Raw genomic sequence first — 23296 nt, 5'->3', positions numbered from 1 at the left:
CCGGCACAATGTAACGCAACCTCGGGTAACGCTTGCCAAACGTCAAAATCGGCCCGTAACGCCTTGAACAGGATCGTCGCACAAAGATGGCGTACTTTTCGATGTCAAAGCAAACGACAGAGCGGATGGCGTCGGGTATCGCGAAAGTTTAACGCAATTGTTGCGGAAAAATACTGCTAAAAACGAGCTAAACTATTCGCGTTCTGGTCGGGAAAAGCAGCGGTCAAACGTTGCCGTGTGCGTCGGAACGCTGCACGAATGTTCTGCGCGCAGAAAAAGAGGTAATAAAGCAAGTCTCTCTGTACGGCACAGTTTTGTTTGCTTCCGTCGGTGCAAGAGTGTGGTTATTGTTTGTGTTGGTGAAGCGATGAAAAAGTAATGCAAACGATGCATTCGATCGATTTTACCCGCGTTGCGTAGTGATAGCATCCGGAAGCTAGCGGAAGAAAAAGCCAAAATGTATCCGCCAGCCGTGTACGGAAGTGAAAGACGCATCGTTCCGGTCGACGATATGGTTCGGTTGCTCGGTTTAACCCTTCTCCGGTGGTTCGCCTTTGCGCCGGGTTGAGGCAAGCGTGCTGCTGCCGGAAAGTGATGCAGCTTGCTGCGTAGTACAGAAATAGGTCAAAGCCAATCGGAAGAAGATTGCTTGACACTGTTGACCCGGTGTACAGAGTGCGTGCAAAGTGGTGCATCGTGCCGTTGCATCGAAGTGCACTGCAACAAGCCCGGTGACCGTACGGTGTGCAAGCACGGAAAGGATTCGAAAAGCTCCTCTAGTGACCGTCGTCCGTCCGTTCGTTCGACCGACCGTCCTTTCGTTCGTCCTTCCGTTCGTCCGCCGGTCCGTCCGTTCGCGTCAGCTATCGAAAAGTCGTCGTCCGCTTATCTTGAACCGCGCTCGGGTGCGATGAATTCGTCTGTTGGCCTCGGTATTCGCTGACAAAACATTCCGCCGCCGGGATCTGTTCGGAAAATCTCCTTTTGCTTACGTTATTTTCGGCATTTCGGTTCGCGAAATAAGCTAGCATCGGGTCATGCAAAACGCAAACATGCCGCGACATGTTGTTCGTATCGTCGTAACATTTGCGACGGATTCGCACGGTTTCCGGTTGCGCGATTCTAGAGGAGCTTTCAATGTCCTGCACCTTCCCGCAGAAGCACTAGATGTAGTCGATGTTGGGCGCTGTTCAGAATGCCTTTTTGTGTGTGCAAGCGGATGAATTGGAAACGTCCGCCATGCTAGCCTGATCTGTAATTTCCTCTCAACATTGTCCGAGACGTGGTACTAATTCTACTTGCTTTTCTTGTTTTATCGCCTTGCTTCATCCTTCATCTTAAGACTCGCACGAAAAAACCGTCCCACAATAACATAAACACACACACACTCACTCACTCCACGCCCGCTCCACCTAAATGTCCTGCATCTGTAGATCGCATGGATTCGGTGGCTCGGTGTAGTGCGTAAACGTAAAACGTGCGTATCAGCAGAAGAGTGGATTGCTTTGATTAGCATACCGGTAGACCGAAGAGAAACAAAAAGCAAAACAAAAAGCAAAAGCTCCACAACCGCGTGTGTGCTACCGTGGTGTTGTTTTTACGGACCGGTACTTGTGTGTCCGCAGCCGCGAAACGATGTCATTACGTCGGCGCGACTTAAGTCCACCGCCGCGCGGTCCGGGAGGCGGTGGCCCACTCGGTGGCGGCAGCAAACTTCGCATGGATCGAAATCCCAGCCGGGCGAAGATAACTGGTGAGTGTTACAATTGCTTTACCTACACTGAAAAGCGGAAGTGGAATGCTAACAATCTATGTTCTATTTCCGTAGATCCAAGCCACCCAGCCGGCAAGCGGAAGGAGATTGATATGGTGATGAAGAAGGCCCGCGCCTTTCCGAATGAAACCTGGGACAAGAAGCTGCTGGAGGTGGAGGAAAAGGATCCGAACCGTTGGCGCCATACGGGCTACAAAAAGCTGTACATCGAGGACGATCCGAGCAGCTCCGACTCGGACCGTGGGCCGGGCGGTGCCGGCGGTCGCTATGGCAACGGCAGACGCAGCCGTTCGCCTCGATCGCCGCGCCCGCCTCATCGACGTTCGCCGTCGCCGATGCTAGCGATGCGCAAGCGGCACATGTCGCCGCATTCGCCGGTTCCGATGCGGCGCCGTTCGCCCTCGCCGTCACCGATCAGCCGGAAACCGCCACCGCCGGAGCTGAAGCGGCGACCCCGGTCTCCGTCGCCGCGAATGCGCCGCAAATCACCGATGGGTGGCGGCATGATGCGTCGTCCCCTGTCGCCTGGTGAAATGCGCAGGCGACCGTCGCCACCGCCCGGTATGGGGCCGGAATCACCGCGCAGGCCGCCCCGCCGCATGTCACCACACCTGGGGCCTCCACCCTCGAAGGGTGGCCGTCTTCCGCCGGTACCACGCTCGAAAAGGCCTCCCTCGCCTCCGCCAAGGGTTAGTAATGTTTGGTTTTTGCTGCTGAGTCGCAGCTGCAGGTTTGATCATTAAAATTTAACGAAATTGTTATCGGCATCGTTGCATACTAAGTATGAAATCAATGATTTTGGTTGTCATATTTGGTCCTGGTTAAGGGTATACTGGTTATTCCATTTGCAAATAATTTAATTGTGTTTCCCCCTGTACCGAATGTAGATGAGCCGATCGGCGTCCATGAGCAGCTGTTCCGACGATTCCTGTTCCGGCTGTTCGGTCGACGATCAACGCCGTCGACGTCGCCGTTCTAGGTAAGTGATGGTAGACCGTGAGCGAGATGGCAAAAGCAATCGTGTAGTTCTGCAAATGTCGGACTAAACGTATTTCACTATCCTACCGTATTCAATGCGGGGTAAACCTCGGTGCGTTGTAGTTCGTGCGAATGCCGGAAGTTCTAGTTCTTATTGCTATGATTCAATACTCATGCAACTTCCTTGCACAGATCTCGGTCTTTTTCCAATCCGCGCCCGCGCGTTCGTTCGCCGCCGCACAACAACGGTTCGAAAGGCCTCCGCCGCGAAGGTCTCGCGGGAAGTCACGAAAGTCGTCTGCGCCCGATGAGTCCACCGCCAGTCGATCCACGGCGTAAGCATCTGCCGCCACCGCCAGAACCCCTGCCAAAGGGTCATCGCGTTCCGGAAAAGGTAGGTTGTATTTCGGTTGCAAACCTTTTTGTCTATCAGTTCGTTAATTTTATGTTTTGCCATGCTGTGTCCGCAGCCATCTCGTGAGCATCGTCCATCTCGCTCGATTCCACAGCCGCTGCCAGAGCAGCGATCACGGCGCCCGCAAACACCGGACTCGGATCGTGCTTTGTCCCCACCGAAACGCTCCAAGCATGGAGCCAAATCGTCCAGTTCCGGTCCCGTGCCAGAAGATGCACGACCATCGAAAGTACGTCCATCGAAACAACGGCTACCACCACCGTCCTCGGACGTGCTGGGCGCGAACGGTCACGATGCAGCCGTATCCGGTGCGGCGTCCTCATCGTCACAAACCGCACATCCCGCAGCATCATCGAGCTCATCCGGCACGGGCCACAAGAAACACCATAAGGACAAGAGTGCCGAAAAGCTGCGCGCTCGGGTTAAAATAGAAGGTGAACCAAAGCGCCGGTCTCGACCTCGTTCGCCGTCGAGCGGGTCGGAAGAATCGAGCAGCAGTGAAAGCTCGTTGCCCCGCTTTACGGCCACCACCCGGATGACACTTTCGGAGCGCTTCGGTAAGATGGCGCAGTGGAGCGTCGACCGGTCGAACATGGAAAATATGCGCATCACCAAGAACTCGGCCGGCGGTGATCTGAAAGTGATGATCGAGGAGGAGCTCGAAGCACCACCGACCCGTTACACGTAAGCATTACATGCACCGCGGACCGCGCACATGGAAACAAACCATTCTAATGGCATATGTTCCAAACATTGCTGACCTGTGATCATTATTTGTTTTTAATTTTGCTCTTTTTCTGCTTTGTGCAGCTATTCACCTGCCCCGGCCGGTCACTTCCCGGAGGAGCTGATGACTACTGGACCGAGCGGTCTGTCGTCGTGGGACGATGTGCGGGTGCGCTACGAATACTACAAGGGTCGCGGATACTTGCGCGATCTCGATCTGCAGGACTATGTCAAGTGGGAGGAGTGGTGGTACAAGTACCAGGAATGGCTCAAACAGGAACGCTACTACGAGCTGTGGGAACGTTCGCAGATGAGCCGCCGCCGAAAGAAGATTCCCATTTCGCAGCGATTAAACTAGAGTGTAATTAATCAATCGTAGCGACACAACGACAAACGTATGTTAACTGAAAAAAGATGTTTTTTTAGGAAGAAATAATCAGTCGTTGATCAAAACACACTCGTCGCTAAACGCGGATGAATTTCGAAAGTAGATTGTCGTAACCTTTCCGAGCATCATTTATGTACTATACAAAATATTTCATTTATTTTATCTATTTAAACCATTAATAAGAGTTTAGCATACTTTTATAGTACAGTTTGATGCCGGAGTGATGCGTTTGGTATATTTTTCTCTTCAATAGCTTGATTGTGTTGGAACTTTTCTTTTTTACCCCAAAAGAATCCTTGATAGTATAGTGCAATTGTGACGAATTCATTTTCATATTTACTTCTTTTCTGTTACTCTTCGATCTATTTACGAGCTTTTCTATTCGTTTGTGCAGCGCAGAATTTAGTTCAGGATAGAACTTACACGGTACCGAACAGTACAGTGTTCTATCTTCCCTTATCACAGGCAAGACGTTGGTAAAGTATGAGGAACTCCTCTATCTCAGTAAATTTAACATTACACTTAAAGCTGTAATAGCCGCAAAATAAAACAAGCAAACATGTTTTAAGAGCAATAGATGTGTGACCTCAGTTCTCCAGTTACGGCGAGGATCTTATTTAAGCAATGTCGATGTGCAAATCAAGAATAGATTTTAAACACACATACACACAAAATAAATCCACTTAATTGTATGCCTTCATTACAGAAGTTCCGTTTCGGGTTTTATGGAAATGTCGAAATGCGTCGTGGCTTTTTTTGTCTTGGAAGTGATTTATTTCCACTCCAGTTGCAGTTCCATTTGTTTGGTTACATACAATTTCCTAACATTTTCAAACAACCCACGCTGGTAGACGGGTACCTGCTGTGACGCGCTTAACTCTCATTGCGCCTTGCCCAGTGCTTCAATGTGCTTCGAAATGTCCTCGGCGGTGGCGTTTGTTAGCGTGACAGATTTCTCTTTTCCGAGTTCTGCAAAGAAGTAAAGATACTGCATGAAGTTCACCGCGCACACATAAAGCACTGCTATCAGCAGCACCGTTGCGAAAATACCGTACCGTATCGTGCCCAGAGCCTCGGCTGCACGCCGCTGCACTCGCGCACCAGTATCGGTAGGGACGGATTGTCCCGCTTCAGCTGAACGTAGCGTGTGTTGACGAAATCGCTGCAGAGCGCGGACCGTGGAAAGAGAACGAAACACAAATAGGATGCCAGCGCCGGTGAACGATTGTGTAACAATATAGATCTTCCTTCACTGGCAGGAGCGGGTTCCGTGGCCATGTTTACTTACCGTACACCCTTGGATTCTTCGCCAGTTTGGCAGAGGTGCAGCCGCAGCTCCTTGACGGAGGGGTTTAGTCGCGCAAAGCGCAGCACGGACAGCCTCATCTTGGTTTTATTTGCGAGAGTTCTACCGAATAAGTTATCCGCGACGACCGAGTGGAATCACGCACCGAAGAAAAACAAACCTTGCGACAGGGGGATCTTTTTTTCTGACAGCTGATTTGAACGGTCCGACACATTTGACAGTTCGAAACACAACGGTCGAAGATGATTTGGTTCGCAAAAGGTTGTAAAAAATGTTATTTTCAACGGTTTTGCACAGTTAATGGTAGTCAATTATTATTTTTTATATGCAAATTGTTCAATTCAGATATTAATTGGCATTGCCCTTCTGGTAGCGCACAAGAAAAATTGATCTGAAGAAACGCGATTGTCCAACTGTCAAACAACAAACATCCGACAAACAGGAAAATATATTTTTTGTAATAACATTTTTGGTAATTAAACCGTAAATTTACCTTTCCATTTTTAGTTCCATTTTTTTTATTGTTCATGCTAAATTTGAGAAATTTTCTACAACTTCACGGTCAACTGGAATGTCCAATTTGCACCCATTGGCGAGAAAACAAATCCTATCACCTCGCCTCATTTTCCTTTCATCCATATTCCACGAAAAGCGCGTCCGAGGGGCAGATTTGACGCGAGCCATTCCGATGAACTGGCTCGATCGTGCGTGGTGTGTGCGTGTGCAGAGCGCCAGGAGTGTTGGGCGATTTTAGATCGACGCGATTCAGTCGTCCGACCGACCGACCAGTGTTGTGCAAATTGGAAATGAAACAATAGACACGCGCGACACCGAGCGGAAAAAGTGCTTGTAAATTTCTTGCATCCGTGTATGTGTGTGCGTGTGTGCTAGATTGTTTAGCAAGTGGCCCCGGGAGAAGCGGGTAAAGCAGTTCGGGCAAGGCAAGACAAAGGGACACCTGACTGTGTGGTACACCGTGATGGAAAAGTTGTTTTGCCCTGTTGTCACCAAGCCTACAGTTGCACCTCCGGGGCAGTGCTGTTGTCAGCTCGGCGGTGGAAGGCGCGGAATGGTTTGCAGTGGAAAGTGGTTTTAAAACGAAACCCCTTCGCCCCATCGAAGAAGGCCAGATTTCCATTCCGTTGCTCGGTGCTCCACTTTGCTCAGCAGCAGCATCATCACAGCAGCAGCGGCAGCCCCAAGCGAATCCATGGATAGCTGGAGAACTGTCAAAACAGTGCAAACCCGCTGCTGCTAACGAAACGGGGCCAAATTCTACGCGTGCAGTTGAATCTGTTTAATTAGACAAATCGTGAACTCTTCCATCGCATTCGCTGTAGGACGATACGTCTCGGAATAGTAGTTCCGGGTGCTGAATCATCAAGCAGACCGCTCGGGGCGTACTGGTACAGAAATACAGAAAGAAAAAGTGTCTGGGTGCGGTCGGGACGTGTAAACTATACAGGGGCATCTGTACAACACAGTGAAAACTATACGGGGCCAGAGCAGCGACGGAAGCACACCGAAACGGCAAGAACAGGCTCCCTCGCATTACCAGCCAGCGGGTGCAGTTTTTGCTGAGCCAAGCCCGATTATTCTTGCTTATCGCACAGTGTCGTTCGGCCGTACGTGTGTGCAGTCAAAAAGAATCGTCGAATCCCCGCTGTGCGTGTGTGATATTATGTGTGTATGTGTGTTTCTGTGCACGTTCGTGCATGCGTGTCAAGGAATTTAAGGAAAGCAACAACTAATCAATGATCGATAGAGGGCTGTAACCGGAAGCCCTCCCGCGGGCCGGTCAGTAGAGTGGCAACGGCGGGCGGCGGCGGCGGCGGCACATTTTATTGAACAATCAGCGCATCACAACAACTGCTGTGTAAAGGCGGGGGGTTGCTAGCAAGTAGTTCATGTTACCAACGGGCAAACGGGAAGAAGCAGACGAAACCGCTGCTGTCTGTATTTCGGTTTTTTTTCGGCGGTTCGGAGCGAAAAAAGAACAACAACATTCTCCAGCTACGACGTCGTGATCTCATTTCGTGCCAGTATTTCTAGTGTTTGTCAACCGCGACGGGTGGGGTAGCCGATAGGAGGGAGGCAGTGTGTGGTAGCAGCATCCAATAATTACTTCCCCGCAAAAAGAGGGCAGTGGCCTGGTGGGGTGTTTTAGCATATTTCGGTTCTAAAAAGTCAGCGACACTGAGTTAGTAGCGGGCCGTCCCAGATAGTGTGTGTGTGTGTTACTATGTGAGCGAAGGGAAAAGAGTGCTGCAGGAAGAGATCGTTTGGATGGTGTCATTCCGTAGAATCACACAGGTTCTTTGTTGCCGTGCAGCTTTTTTCCCTTATTCTCGCAGTGCAAGTGCAGACCCGGGAACGACGTCTCTCACTGCACAAGTGCAGACCTCCATGTGTGTGTGTGCGCTTGTGATGGTAGAGAGTTTTCTGGTGCCCAAAATTCGTGATTAATGCATCGTTGGTTCTAATGCTTTGTTATACTTTTTTTTTTCTCATATTCATAGGGTGTGAAGAACGGGTCGAATTTCTAGCAGCAGTTGAAACCACGAACGTCGTCACTCGTAAACTGTTTGTTTTAGAAGTGCGTACAGTGTGTATTTGTGTATGTGTGTCTGTGTGTTTGCAGCGTTGTCAAGCTAGGCAGATCGTAGTGTGTCATAGCAACGGAAAAGGGCTGGCAGCCGGCCGGGACAAGAGGGAAACGATAAAGCAGAACACAGAAGCAGCGAACGCGCGCGCGTCTGCATTAATTACTAAACCGGGCGGCTGGGGACCATCCACGTACCCACTGCCGAACGGCGAAACGTACGCCACAACTGGGAAGGAACGAAGTCAGTCCAAGCAAGACGACGACGACGACGACGGCGACGGTCGCGCACACAATCGCTCCACTCGGTGTGGCCTTTGAGCTAGGGTAGAGAAGAATCAAATCATCATCATCATCGTTAGTAGATTCGTCATACTTCTTGCGCTGCCGCGCAACATCTGTACCCTGCCCGTAGTTTCCGCCCCGGTTGCGGCTGCCCGGTCTGCTCAATGCATCTGCCCGCCTTACGACGACGGTGTACCACTATCGGTGGCTAGGCAAGTGGTCGTACACGAGTACACTGCAGGTACTACTAGAGGTAGCTGTGCTGCGCGCCCAACCTTACCAGACCGCGCAGACTGCCGTTGCGTGCGCGATGGATAATTCGCGTAATGAGTCGAAAATGTCGCGACTGGCCGACTATTTCGTCATCGTTGGATACGATCATGAGAAAGAGCGTAAGTCAAACCATGTTGAGGGGGGGGGGGGGGGGGGGGGGGGATGCTGATTTACTTTTTGCTTATTTTTTTCTCTTCTTTTCATCAAATATTTGTCCTGCGTTTGCCCTGTGTACAGTTCAGCAATAGCGCCATCGACGCGTCGCGGCAACACGACCGATAGAACGTGCAGCAATTAGATGGTCGCAAACGCAGCGAATGTAGCTTTATCAGTCCGGTGATGCCCTTTAGGTGGCTAAAACCGTTGACTGTGATCACAGACAGCTGTCCTTTTTGCTGTGCGCGCTTCACTGATAGCCGGCAGTGTGTGGCAGCGCTATGGTAAATAGTGTGGACACATTTGAACAAATATGCAGCGCAACAAGCGCTTTGCTGTGGCAACCACACATGGTTTCTGCATTCCACTGCACCGCCAGAGGCCAGACGGTGGGGTGTGGTTTTGCTGTGCATTTCGACGCGGTTTGCCGTGCCAGTGTGTCGCTTTTGTACAATGCTGCACATTGTCGCAGTGTGGCCCTTCGCTAGGGCAGTATTATCTGTGTGTCGTCGAACGCGGCCCCTCAATCCCTGCGACTCACACACGCGCAGAGGAACAGTACATTTGCTAATAAATTTATAACGAAAGATTATCGGAGTACTGCCACCGGTATCAGCAAACGATAAGCAATACAGGACACTAAAAGCGACGATAAAAAGGTATCGCATGCTTATCTACTACATTGTGCAGCATTGCAAAAGAGACATCCCATCGATTCCAATGCAGCTATGATAAGAACAAGCGTAATGGAACAAGGGACGCATCTAGGTGTAGATCGATCATCTGATCTTATCGCGCGCAGGCGAACTCATCTCGCACACAACGCGTGGCGCAGCCGCCGTTTCGCGCTCGTTACGCTCAGGAATGCATTTAAATGTGACCCTTGCCGTTGTCCCAATAGACCCCGGACACATCTTTCTAACACGACTAATCAAACCAATTTTCTTCTCTTTTTTTTCTCATCGCTTCATACTATGTACCCTCCAAGTCGCTATCAATCGTGGACATTCTTTTGTAGTTGTGTGAGAGAAACCGTACAGAGATAGAGATCAACGATTGATGGTGGAATGGTAATGGACAGAGCATGAATTTCTCTGATAGGAGCCGAATGTATAACGTTACTATCTATCTGGAAGGCTTTTGTTAGCTTTGGGTGTACGAGGAGCGTGGTTTTGCTACTTGTATTGCAAATAATTAGAAGATTTCTCACCTTTTTCTTCTGCTCATTAGTAAAATGTAATATTGAAATTTTTAACGTTTTTAAAAGCCTTTCCTATTGGAAAAACTCATTAAAGCCACGTTTTCCAAGGCCCTTGTGTGGAAACCTTTAATGGAATTAAACAGATCGGCAATAAAAACCACTCGGATATCACGGCCATTTCTACTACTCTGTTCTCTCCATTTTATGGTCCCCTTTTTCCTTTCCTCCCTCTTTATACTCGTGTGTGGGTGCTTATGTGCGCTGCTCCCCCTTTGACCACACATTTTCGGTTGGAATTTCCTTTTCGCGATCTTTCGATCGTAACGGAGTGAGTTTTTTGTTGTTTCGTTGCACTAGAGTGTTGCCCATCCGTGTCCGGCCACTGGCGAGCTCCACTGGCGCCCGTGTTTGTTCCGCCACCCTTGTGGCTGGTGTTGTGATCAACTAACGACGCTAAATTGTGTTTCGCTAGCAAAGTTTTCCTCCTCGACACGTTCGCATTAAAGTCCAAAGCACGGCAAACAGGCAAACAGAACAACCATTTACGCCCGTCGTAGCGCTTATGTAAAGAAGAAAACCTTCCCCCTTTTTCCGAAGTGAGAAAATGTGTTATGGGTTTGGAAGGAAGAAAAGAAACATACACAACACCGCTTCAATGTGTGTTTGTTTTCGTTTTTTCCACCATCAAGCAGGCGGGGAGGCTTTTGCGTTACTTAAAGTGAGTTTCGTTTTCGAATTCGCCGTGTGCGTTACACTGCCGCATGGCGAATTAATCGTTTCTGGTGACCGATAAAAGTAATGAAGTGAAACATTGCTGGGTTTATTCAATTAATTAACAGCAGTACTGTTAGCTGACGTTTTTGTGGGTATTTCCACATTTTTTTGCAATTTTGAGCCATTTTATGCTGCTCAAGAGAAGGACAACTACGTGCTTTGCCGTACGGATGACGCATTCTCTTCGGGGCGCGCGTTCGAGTTCAGCGTGACTCTCGTGTATCAACATTGGCTTTTTCCCTCCCCATAAGAAATTGCGTCGATATAATTTATACGCTTCGAACCATCTAATCACACTCACTCGCTCACTCACTCACTTACCTACTGCTACACTACGGCAATCACTAACATATCTCCCGCATTATAACCGGCCGCTGATCGTGTGCTGATGACGGTTTGCGCTCACTTTCGCCGATCGATCGGCACACTTCTTCACCATGGCGAACTTTGCGAAGAGTGGATGAAAAATGTGACTACAACTGCGCGAAAAACTCCACTCTTCCTTCGCTCGCATAACAACACATGGTGAAAATGAATGAAGAAAAGCATACGCACCGTGGTGGTGGCGGTGTAGCAGGTGGAAACAGATGAAAATCCGCGCTACCCAAGCTTGGCTAGAGTGATGAGACAGGGAAGGGAAGGATTGCCACCGGTTGGTCAGTGTCAAAAGCAATACAAACCATTAGCGTTTCTCAGCTCTGGAGCCCGTTTGGGGGGAGAGCCAATACTAAGAAAGGAGAGGGGGAAAAGGAAAGCGAACGGAACCATCACGATCACAGTGCTGCTCCATTCCACATGAAGTACGTGGAGAGTGAAATCTAAATCAAGAGTACAGTGGAGGAATTTATTCGACCGGCAACCGGTGTGAAGCATATTTTTTTTTCGTGTTGGAGGGGTTTTTTTTCTTCACCAGTGGTCATAAACTGCTAGCGGGAAGAAAGATGGTATGAAGGTAGTGTGTGTACGGGGTACGTTGGTGTTAGCAGCGTTCGGTCTGGATTTATTTGTTTGTTTACCTAAACTAAGCTAGTCGCTTTTTTGGGGTGGCATTCTTTGTCCGAAGCTCCATTTCACACATTTGCTGAGGTATGCTGCATTTCATTTACTACAAGTAACATTATGACGATGACGGTATTACATGCATGATTTGCTCGTAAAATTTAATGTTTTTGGCTGGTTGTTTAACTAAATATATAAAAACCCCTTATGTCAATGGGCTGACTCATCAAATATGCAGTCAATTGAATCATTTCTTATAATTACCACCTATGTGTTGGATTAAATGATATATTTGTTCAGAGTGTCTAATTCCGTTTGCATTTTTTAATCTGGCAAACATGGTTCTGGTATTGGAAAGTTCAACATCTGGAACATCTTATTGGCTGGTGATTCCTACTATTTGATTTATTTGGCGTTTTTGTTTGGCTTAAGCGGACTGTATGCTTTGGAGTCTGAGTCACATCCGTTTAGTCGAGATTTAATAAAAAAACACGTTTAGCCTTACTAGCACAGACTGAGTTATTTGTCTGTTCTTCTCTATCCCTGTACTTAGTGATGGGTAAAGATGGTAAAAATCCGGAGTCGACTACGATCCGACTCTGATAATTTCGGAATCGACTCCGAAAGGTAGGTCCGTCCAGCATTACAGGGATTTCCGATAGAACTCAAGAGCGCGGGACACTTTGTTGAATCGGCGGGAGTCAATCGCAAGGCTGACAAATCCGCAGATCCCGGTATCGTTTTCACGTATCGTCCCGTAATTTTGCGATTGACTCTCACCGATACATCAAAATGTCCTGCGATCTTGAGTTCTATCGGTAAACCTTGTATCCGGAGTCGCTGTCCGGAATTGTCCGGAATCTCCCGGAGTCGTCCGAAGTCGTCCAAAGTCGTCCGAAGTTGTTCGAGGTCGTCCGGATTCGGCCGGAGTCATTGGGAGTCGGAGTCATCCTGAGTCGTTCCGAGTCGTCTGGAGTCGTCCGGAATTGGCCGGAGTCGTTTGGAGTCGGAGTCATCCGGAGTCTTCCGTAGTCGTTCGGCGTCGTCGGGGTCGTCCGGAATCTGCCGGAGTCGTCCTGAGTCGTCCGGAATCGGTTTGAGTCCTTTGTTTCGAAGGTCGACTCAGGCCGACTCCTGACGACTCCGATCCCAAACGCCTCCGGGCAACTTGGGACGACTCCGAATCACTCCAAACGACTTCGGACGACTCCGGACGACTCCGACCGACTCCAGACGACTCCGAACAAGTCCGGGCGACTCTGACACCGGACAGAACTTGTGGTTCGGATTTTGCCGTAGTCGGAATCGGACTAACAATAGCCGGAGTCCGATTGGAGTCGTGGGTGTGCTCCAAAGAGCACATCACTACTCCTCCTGACTTGCATACTTTTAAGGTATTGCTACCTTTTTTACGGAATCTACAGTAAATTACTCAGTTAGGTGTATTTGAGAGGCAAAGTTGTTGTAATTGAGCATGTTCATAAAACCATGCTTGAGCGATCTTTCTATTGGGTTGTGAAATCGTTCTCCAGATGAAATTCTATGTACTCGTTTTGTAACATTTTTTCCTATTGATTTTCCCAGGAACCGGTTCGAGGAGTGGAAAAATTATTCAAAGATTTCCCGAGAAAGATTGGCCCGACACACCGTTCATAGAAGGAATAGAATTGGTAAGTTTTGGAAATCTAAACTTCCCAGTAACACGGCTAATCGATTCCAATTCACTTCGCAGTTCTGTCAGCCACAAGGATGGGCCCTCTCCACGATCCGCCAGGAGCCCCAGTTCTTTGTGTCGGTGCTCACCGACATGGATGGCAACCGGCATTACTGTGCGTGCCTGAGCTTCAACGAAACGATCGCTATCACGCCGAGCAAACCGATCGACGAGGAGGAGGAGGACGACAATCTGTCCCCGTCGGGCGGCGGACCAGCAGGCGGCGGCGTGCTGGCCAACAGTGGGCCGCCCTCCATCACGCACCATAGCATCATGTATGCGCCCAAGTGTCTCGTAATCGTCTCGCGACTGGAGTACATCGAAGCGTTTCGCAACTGTCTCGGCACGATCTACACGGTGTACCTGGAGAGTCTGAAGTTTCAGCTGCACTATCTGATCGGCAGCATTCTTGGCTGCATACAGGTGCCGCCGCCCGGTGGACCGCCGGTACGCTTTTCGATCGGTGCGGGCGACAAGCAGATCCTGCAGCCGCCGCTCTCCAACACGCTGCCCGTGACGGGATCGTGCGTCAGCGTGCTGTTCCACCAGCTCGGCATCAAGAACGTGATGTTGCTGTTCTGCGCCGTCATGACCGAGCACAAGATACTGTTTCACTCGACCAGCTACACGCGCCTTACGGACAGCTGCCGGGCGCTGACCGCGCTAATGTACCCGTTCCGGTACAGTCTCGTTTACATTCCGATACTGCCCGCCTCGCTGCTGGAGGTGCTGACGATGCCGACCACCTTTATCATGGGCATCCACAGCTCGTTGCGGTCGGAGATAAGCGAAATACTGGACGTGATCGTGGCCGATCTCGACGGTGGATCGATACACATTCCCGAGTCGCTGGTGCCACCGATCGCCCGGCTGCCGGCTTCGCTCTGGGACTCGACCGAGCATGCGCTGCGGATGGTGCTGCATCCGGAGCTGGCGCTGGCAGATCTCGCCTTCCCGGTCGGCAGTAGTCTGCACGGCCCGGGGCTCAACAACAACATCAACCAGAGCATGGCGATGGCACCGGTGGGCGGCGGCATTAGCAACGGGTACAGCTTCCGCGAGCAGAAGAACGACATTATGCTGGACAAGGAAATACGGGCCGTGTTTATGCGCCTGTTTGCCCAGCTGCTGCAGGGTTACCGGTCCTACCTCACGCTCATTCGCATCAACCCGAAACCGATCATACAGTTCCATCGGGCCGGCTTTCTCGGCGCGCGGGAGCTGGTGGACTGCGAGTTTCTGTCGCGCGTGCTGGACAGCATGTTCTTCACGGGGTTTGTGACCGAGCGCGGTCCACCGTGGCGTGCGTGCGATGCGTGGGACGAGCTGTACAGCACGATGAACGATCTGCTCAAGTCGGAATTGCTCGATCCCGCCCTGGTGCTGGCCCACATACAGGATCTCGCGAAGCAGCTGTACGCGAACGAGTACCCGAACCCGCAGCCCTTTCAGCAGAAAATTCTGCGCCCCCCGGACGGTGCGTTCGCGCGTATTCATCAACCCCCGATGCCGCTGATCGACGCGCAGGAGGTACAGAACGTGATCAACGATGGGCTGCAGGCGAACGATTTGCAGTCGCGCATGCAGCCAGTGCGGGTGAAGCTGCGCATCGTACCGATGGGACCGTACCTGAAGCCGGCCCCGCAGGAAACGCGCCCGACCGTGAACAACAGCGCCCGCAAGCTGGAGGTGCTGCGCAACTGCATCAGCTGCATCTTTGACAATAAGATCACGGAGGCGCGCAAGAGCTTCCCGGCGGTGCTGCGGATACTGAAGCAGCGGGAGGCCCGGCTCACCATGTGCCGCGAGCTGGCCAAGATCGGGCAGGGCAATAAGCAGCTCGACCATCAGCAGTTCGATCTCGTGATCAAGCTGATGAACCGTGCGCTGCAGGACGACTCGGCGAAGGATGAGTACGGGGTGGCGGCGGCGCTGCTGCCGCTGTCCTCGCTGTTCTGCCGCAAGCTGTGCACGGGCGTGATACAGTTCGCGTACACCTGCATCCAGGACCACCCGGTGTGGAAGTCGCAACAGTTCTGGGAGGACGCCTACTACCAGGAGGTGCAGACCGCGATCAAGGAGCTGTACCTGCCGCTAGCGAACTGGCCCAAGCCGAGCGGAATCGGCGGTGGCATCGGTGGTGGCGGCCTTGCGGACAGCAGCGCCCTGTTGTCGCAGTCCATGTCGCGCGACAAGCTGGACCGTGCGTCGTTGCTGTCGCGCGCCCAGGAACCGTCGGCGCTGGAGATTGCGGCCGACCAGATGGGCAAGTGGGCCACGATGGACGCGGTCACGCAGAAGGAGCTGACGAACAAGGAGGAAAGCACGCTGTACAGCCACGCGATACACTACGCCTACCGGATGGTGTACCTGCTGGTGCCGCAGGACGTCGGCGGAGCCGTGGGCCGGGTGCAGCGCGACAAGGACGGGCGGCATCTTGAGGACGACACGAGCGTGTCGAACAGTGTGATCGAGTCGCGCAGCCACAACAGCGACCACAACAGCGACGAAGGGTTCGAGGAGCACGATCCGGGCGAGACGGGCAGCGCGGTCACGAAGATGGTGTGCAAGTTCATCGATCGCGTCTGCACCGAGGGCAACGTGACGGCGGAGCACGTGCGCAACCTGCACCAGATGGTGCCGGGCACGATCCAGATGCACATCGAGACGCTGGAGGCGGTCGCGCGGGAAGCGAAGCGCATACCGCCGATCCAGAAGCCGAAGCTCCAGTACCCGGTGCTGCTGCAGGAGGAGAAGATTATCGGCGAGCTGCGCGCGTACCTGCTGGCGGACGGGCGGGAAGACAAGGAGGGCGGCAGTAGCGGGACGATGCTGCCGGCGGAGGGTGCCCTCTTCCTCACCAACTATCGGGTGGTGTTCCGCGGGTCGCCCTGCGATTCGTACTCGTGCGAGCAGAGCGTGGTGCGCGCGTTCCCCATCTCCTCACTCACGAAGGAGAAGCGGCTGACCGTGATCTATCTGCAGCATCTCGAGCAGGTGCTGCCGGAGGGGATGCAGCTACGGTCCTGCACCTTCCAGCTGATAAAGGTCGCATTCGACGAGGAGGTGCCGCAGGAGCAGGTCGACGCGTTCCGCAAGGCGGTGCACAAGATCCGCCACCCGGAGGACGAGTTCGGGCACTTTGCGTTTGCGACGCACGGGCTGGCCCATCCGGGGCTGCTCGGGCCGGGCCACAAGGTGAAGGAGAAGAACGCCACGTTGAAGGATTTCGCGAAGAAAACGCTCCTGCGGACGGCAATGAAGGCCGGGTTTAAGCAGAAGGCGGGCGCCACCAAGCGCAAATACATACTGCCCGGCGCGGTCGAGTATGACGATGCGTACGGTAGCGGGGGGCTGCTGGGGGTCGGTGGCCCGAGTGGAGGTGGCAGCTCCGGGGGCGGTGGAGGCGGTATGGGTGAGAGCAACAACAACAACGACGACGACGACGTGTCGGACGAGGGCACCGATACGCTTCCGCGCGTGCACGTAAAGGACGTGGAGCGGCTGAAGGAGCGTAGCTACGTGCGCGACTGGTTGCGGCTGGGGCTGGGCGATGTGCAGACGACTGGTTACCGGATTTCGCCCGTCAACAGCAACTACAGCATCTGCCGGACGTACCCGGCGATGCTGGTGTGCCCGAAGGAGGTGACGGACGATTCGCTGCGCTGTATGGCGCGGTGCTACAAGCAGCACCGCATACCGGTGGCAACGTGGCGGCATCGGAACGGAGCCACGCTGCTGCGTGGCGCCATCCCGCAGGCCAAGGGCGTGATGGGGATGCTTAAGGGCCACCCCGGTTCGGCGAATGCGTCCACGGATAGTACGAGCTTCCAGGAGCAGGACCGCTACTTCGTGCAGGTGATCAAGATGACACCGCACACGCGCACCATTCGCCATCAGGCGTGGGGCGGACTGTCCGACTCGAACATTTCGCTCGACTCGCTCGCCCTCGCCGCGAGTAATCTGATGACGCGCTCGGACATGTCCACGCTCACGCCAGACACGGGACGGAAGCAACATCACCACGGGCATCACGAGGCGGGCAATGGTGGGGCGAATGCTGGCGGCGGCGGCGGCGGCGGCCTGTATTCGATCAACAATTCCTCATTCTCAAGCTTCGGAGCGATGCGATCGAACATCGTGAAGTCGAACAAGTGGGCATCGCTGAAACCGAACCGCAACTCGACGTCGGCAGCGGTCGGCGCCGGTCCCGATTCGACCAGCCTGCGCGATGTGAACCATTGGGAGCGGGACGGTGCCGGCGGTAGCCATCACCATCACCACCATCTTCACCACGGCGGTGGGGCAGGGCCGGGACACCCAGGTGGCGGCCAGCAGTCGCACTACGCATTCCAGCGCGTTCCGCTCTACTTTCTGGGCGAAAAGTCCCAGTCCAAGTCGGCGAAGCTGTCGGAAATGTACGCCGAGTTCATTCCGGTCGACTACACGGACGTGCGGCATTCGCGCACGGCGTTCAAAAAGCTGATGCGTGCCTGCCTGCCATCCTGCGACACGAACGAGCCCGACCAAACGTTCGCCAAGCTGGTGGAGCAGTCGGACTGGCTGCAACAGATTCGCGGCCTGCTGCAGCTCTCCGGCGCCGTGGTCGATCTGATGGACCTGCAGGAATCGAGCGTGACGCTAGCGCTCGAGGACGGGTGGGACGTGACGGCGCAAATTTCCTCCCTCGCGCAGCTCTGTCTCGATCCGTACTACCGCACGATCGAGGGCTTCCGGGTGCTGATCGAGAAGGAGTGGCTCGCGTTCGGGCATCGGTTTGGCCATCGGAGCAATCTGAAGCCGAACTCCAGCTCCGGCTCCCCGTTTGCGCCGACGTTCCTGCAGTTCCTGGATGCGGTGCACCAGATACAGCAGCAGTTTCCGCTGGCGTTCGAGTTTAACGAGTTTTACCTGCGCTTCCTGGCGTACCATCATGTGTCGTGCCGGTTCCGCACGTTCCTGTTCGACTGCGAGCTGGAGCGGGTCGATTTTGGCATAACGGCGATCGACGATAAGCGCGGCTCGCTCAATTCGCACCACAAGCACGTGGTGGAAGCGCTCACGATTTCCGACGACGATAATCTCATCTATCCCGGCATGGGCGGCGGCAGCGGTGGTGGCAACGGCGGTGTGCCGGGAAGTGGTGGCCCCGGTGGCCCCATCGGTAGTTCTTCGGCGGGTGGCGGCGGCTGCGGCGGTGGCGGCGGTGGCGTGCTGGGCGGCGCCAGAAACACCAACACGCAAAAGTTTGGTCCCTCGCTGTTCGACTACATCGAACGGCAGCATGCCAAGTCGCCCATGTTCTACAACTTTATGTACACGCCCGATCCGGAACGGACGGTGTTGCGGCCGCAGAGCGCGATATCGGTGCTGGAGATTTGGTCGTACTATCTCGGGGAGGAGCTTGCCCAGGGACCGCCGTACGATCCGGAGCTGGTCGGGAGCGACAATATGGAGGACGACTGTGATTACATTTACTCGACGGCAGCGGGCGGTAGCGGCGGGCCGGGCAATGCTGGCAGCTTGGGTAGCACCAGCGGTACCGGCGGTCCGTCCGGGGCGATGATGTTCCGACAGCCGAGACGCCGTGTGGTGACGGTGAACTATGACAGCTTGAGTCGGTACGAGGCGGACGCGTTCACTAAGCTGCTGGACGAGCTGAAGACGGCCGAGGCGGAGCGAGGGCTGTTGCCGCAGAAGTGGCGCCAGGTGTGGGACAAGCTGGAGCCACCGCATTCGGATTCGCTCACCCGCCATGCGTCGTTCAGCAGTGCGCTGGTGCGCTCGCACGGTCGACTGCTGCACAAAAGGTAGGGACGGATTTGCAGCGCGGTGCGGTGTGTTTTACTTACTTCTGTTTCTGGCACACCATTACAGGTCAACGCTGGAAATTCTTATGCGCGGTCGGCAGGCAGGATTCCATCAGGAGAACTTTTTGCATCCTCATCGCTTTGAAAAGCACGTGTACTCGGCACCGGTCAACTGTAACCACTGCGGTAACGTTCTCTGGGGCCCTCTGCTGAACGGTTTAAGGTAGGTGCGGAAGGAGGTTTTAGTTTGAAAATGATTTACTGTAATGAATTTCCCATTTGTTTCCTTTTTTGGTTCGGAAACAGGTGCGTTGATTGTGGCAATACCTATCACGAGAAATGTGCGGAATCGGTTCCGAAAAACTGTACCAAATACAAGGCGGTCGAAGGTGGCAATCAGCCGACGCTGGCTCGTACGCAGGGCGACAATAATAGCGTCTCGTCCAGTGTAAACACGACAAACACCAACAGTCAGCATTACTACGAACAGTACGACAGCAAGGTGGCGGACGATCGCACTCATGAAGGGTAAGCAGCGGCATGGTAGTGCGTGAGGGGTAAATCTGGTTTTAATCACTGTTGCAACCACTCTTTACAGCTACCTCTACAAACGCGGCGCAATCTTAAAGAACTGGAAGCAGCGTTGGTTCGTGCTGGACTCGCACAAACATCAGCTGCGGTACTACGATACAATGGATGATTGTAGCTGCAAGGGTTATATAGGTAAGGCGGTATTTGGGTAGACAATCCCACACACCATTGAACTATAATGCACTGTTTTTTTTTTTGGTTTCCCGCAGAGCTGGCTGAAGTACAATCGGTCGCGCAAGCGCCACCACAAACAGCACCAGCACCCTCGAAGAAGATCGATGATCGTGCATTCTTCGACGTAAGTATACTCGACACGGCGGATCGAATGCGACAGCTGTTACAAGAAAACGTGCCCTTTCCACTTGCAGCTCAAAACAAGCCGCCGAACGTACAATTTCTACGCCCAGGAAGCGTCCAGCGCGCAGGAGTGGATCGAGAAAATTCAAGCCTGCCTGCAGTAAAGGCACCGTCGTCTACCTACCTCCCTCGTCCTCGGTATTAGGCTGATACTTTATATCGCGTAGAGCACTGAGGTGCACGGTCTCGAAGTATGTAGCTAAACGAAAATATTCGCATTCGCGTGGCAGATGAGTCTAGTCTGTGTAAGCATGCCACCAATCATTATTTGATCCATTTTAGCTGTTTGCGGTATTTATTTTTGACTATCCTAGATGTCCTCCCGTTTTGTTTCGTTTCGAATTGCCTACAAGGTACTACTGGTCCGCTCGAGAAGAGGCGTGCTCGCACCGCTCTCTGTCCACCGCTATCGGTATTCGCTTATGAGCACACCTCTCAACCTCTCCAATTTAGTAGTGGACGTAATAATCATAATGCTCAACCGACAAACGGAAATGCCAGCTGCGTTTGCCGTTTCCAAGGATCAAACGATAAACACACAGTTGCTTATCGGATCGGATGTATTTTAGGTTCAGTTTTTCGTTTTGCTTTGGTTGACCGGAATGGACGACGCGGTGGCATTTGTTCCGGTAGATAGCTAATTTATTTAGCACTTGAGGCGATTTACGCGCCTTCGAAGTGATGCGGGTTATCTCATTCTTTTACTGTTACTGTTAAGCTAAGACCCTTTGGTTTATTTGTTGTGTTTCATATCCTTCTGCTACGTACCCGGGGGGAGGGAGGGGAGTTTATGAAATTTTAGATTTAGATGTCGCTCTGCGTGCAAACTGCTGCGCTCCACATCTCTATTGTATGATTTGTTTGTTTTCACTTTGCACCAAAGTGAAGAACGAATTCCCTCCCCATTCTTCCCGAAACGCATCGCTCAATAATCGGCAAGTGGGAGAACAGCCGTGCAACAACTAGTTGTGGCTCTATCGGCTCGAAATATGGGAACCGTACGATCACAAGTAACGTTTTCTATTATTTAAATGTGATATGTGATGTAATAAGGTGACGTAGCACCAGCTGCAAAGGGTAAACTGTAAGCCGTAGCAATAGCGCGCGCGCCTCCAAGAACGGGAGGTATGCATACCTCTATACACCAATAATCGATAATAACGTAAGAGTAGATAACAGCACATTGTCAGCTTTGTATCCGCAAGGTACACTATCGAGAGCTCCGTTGGTGGCAGCGCTCGACGAATGTATCGCTTTTTTTTTCCTTCCCTTTTGAAGTTGAAATGATTTGGGCGTTGTTACAGCTGCATTGTTAGTGTGTAAAATAAATGCTTATCAAAGCTCTAGGCTAAATCAAATTGATCAGTACCCGTCGCACCAGGGTACGATGTGTGCGTATCTGCCCGTTTCACGATATTCCCGATATATTCACCTATCGTTAAAAACGGGTTATGCCGACGACGTTTCATGCCGAGTGCCATGCCAGTCGATACTAAAGCATAGTCGATGTGTGTTTAGAAGGGGTGTATGTTTCGTAGGCCCCAACCATTATTTTTTGTCTTAAATTAAGAACCAACAACTGCCAGTGATCGGTGAAAAGCTGCGTTTTGTTTTCTGCCTTCACTTCCTTTACATCCCACATTAGATGATATACTTCCAAAGATACGAGATATTAGAATGCTCTGTTTAGCAGAAGACTAGCCAGAAATCTTACTGTTGTAAATTAGCCGCTTAATTGCTTGAATTATGATCTGAAATGCAAAACACGCAATACGGACAGGAACACACACACAAACACGCGCGCGCGATGGGGGTACAGGGTTCGTTGTTACTTGTTATCGGATGGCTCGGAAAATTGCTACCAAGAATAGTTTACTTTGTAGATACAGTGCGCTGAATTATTATCCGTTTGAGCTTAACCAATTACCGATACCGAATTCATATCAGTTTTCAACAGGGTACAGGGTCGATGTTGTAGAAAGATAGTCAACCATCTTGCTCTTTAGCACGTCCGCCAACCTGCTGTTCAATCTTCCCACCAACTGCTTTACTTAAACCTTTACGCATAGCATGACTCTATACCGGGTTGGAAATGGTTATTTTCCGAAGATTTACCGTCATAGCACATTTAAAGGGAAAATCAATTTACACTGTCAAAGTTTTTGGTACATTCGAAAGAGCATCGATAAGGGTTCGTACATGCATATTCAAATTGGTAAGCAAGAGGCAAACCAAAAAAAAAAAAACACAAAACCCGTGCTTCTATAAAGTGCAGGCAGCAGCAATATAATATTTGTGGTAGAAAGGCACACCAACTAAGTACGCACTCAAGTAAAACCGAAAGCGACCTCAAGCCGATCGTACATTCAGTTGCAAGGTCTGCCTGTTACAAGTGTATCTTGCGTATAAATAAATGTATGTTGTACAAAATGAAGCAAACGGGCTGGCAGATCGTAAATGAGTCCATCCGAACAAAATCTGGCGAAATTTATCACGGACCAACGGTGCTAATATGGTTGCTAATGTCGGCAACAAGAATCGGGAGATCAAACAAAGTGTTCCTGCCAGTAGTCAACCAGAAGACCTATCATTTTCCTCGAATTTATTACTACAATGACTAACGGCGATCATCAACTATAGAAACAACTATCCTTCTTCCACCAAAAGCCATCTAACATCGAGGAAATCTGAAAAACAAACTATTTGCTATGCAATTATAGCTGATACGTGGAACACAATACCACATGGCCGGTTTCGTAGTACGGTCGTCTAGACTACGAGTTAATAACATACACGTATTGGGTTCAAATCCTGTATGGACCGAGTCTCCTAAAAGCTGGACGGAAGGGTATATCTTCCTTTCTCTTTCTTTGTTGGTCTGCTCTCGATACAGCCCGTCGTCATGATATGACTCGTTCCTATCCTTGTAGACTCCCGATGTCCAATA

The 23296-nt window shown here is 51.8% G+C and overlaps 3 protein-coding genes across 7 annotated transcripts; 2 read left to right on the top strand and 1 right to left on the bottom strand.

Annotated features, from left to right (window-relative positions):
• Window positions 1-46: 46 nt before the first annotated feature.
• LOC1275045 (serine/arginine repetitive matrix protein 1) lies at window positions 47-4989 on the top strand. Of its 2 annotated transcripts, XM_061643484.1 has the most exons (7): window positions 47-281; window positions 1343-1753; window positions 1829-2463; window positions 2662-2753; window positions 2945-3146; window positions 3223-3851; window positions 3978-4989. In XM_061643484.1, the coding sequence occupies exons 2-7, from the start codon at window positions 1636-1638 to the stop codon at window positions 4249-4251; spliced, it is 1950 nt and encodes a 649-aa protein (XP_061499468.1). In that variant the 5' UTR covers window positions 47-281; window positions 1343-1635; the 3' UTR covers window positions 4252-4989. The 2 variants fall into 2 exon arrangements, with proteins under 2 accessions (XP_061499468.1, XP_061499469.1); XM_061643485.1 differs by having other exon boundaries at window positions 66-1753.
• A 43-nt stretch (window positions 4990-5032) lies between these two features.
• On the bottom strand, window positions 5033-5798 carry LOC1275044 (NADH dehydrogenase [ubiquinone] 1 alpha subcomplex subunit 2). The gene is made up of 3 exons (XM_314269.5): window positions 5570-5798; window positions 5337-5443; window positions 5033-5250 (listed from the first exon to the last, which is right to left on the bottom strand). Exons 1-3 carry the CDS (start codon window positions 5665-5667, stop codon window positions 5162-5164), a joined length of 294 nt encoding a protein of 97 aa, XP_314269.3. The 5' UTR covers window positions 5668-5798; the 3' UTR covers window positions 5033-5161.
• Window positions 5799-6165: 367 nt separating this feature from the next.
• On the top strand, window positions 6166-22779 carry LOC1275043 (myotubularin-related protein 13). Of its 4 annotated transcripts, none has more exons than XM_061642511.1 (9): window positions 6166-6436; window positions 8107-8866; window positions 13462-13547; window positions 13610-19401; window positions 19469-19624; window positions 19708-19929; window positions 20000-20124; window positions 20202-20290; window positions 20361-22779. In XM_061642511.1, the coding sequence occupies exons 2-9, from the start codon at window positions 8785-8787 to the stop codon at window positions 20451-20453; spliced, it is 6645 nt and encodes a 2214-aa protein (XP_061498495.1). In that variant the 5' UTR covers window positions 6166-6436; window positions 8107-8784; the 3' UTR covers window positions 20454-22779. The 4 variants fall into 4 exon arrangements, with proteins under 4 accessions (XP_061498495.1, XP_061498499.1, XP_061498498.1 ...); XM_061642515.1 differs by lacking the exon at window positions 6166-6436 and adding an exon at window positions 6471-6993; XM_061642514.1 differs by lacking the exon at window positions 6166-6436 and adding an exon at window positions 7009-7270.
• Window positions 22780-23296: the final 517 nt, after the last annotated feature.

Source organism: Anopheles gambiae, chromosome 2 (assembly GCF_943734735.2).
Source record: "Anopheles gambiae chromosome 2, idAnoGambNW_F1_1, whole genome shotgun sequence".
In the NCBI taxonomy this organism is placed as follows: Eukaryota; Metazoa; Arthropoda; class Insecta; order Diptera; family Culicidae; genus Anopheles; species Anopheles gambiae.
The sequence above is the reverse complement of the archived record's forward strand: the minus strand, read 5'-3'. Positions and strand labels throughout refer to the sequence as shown.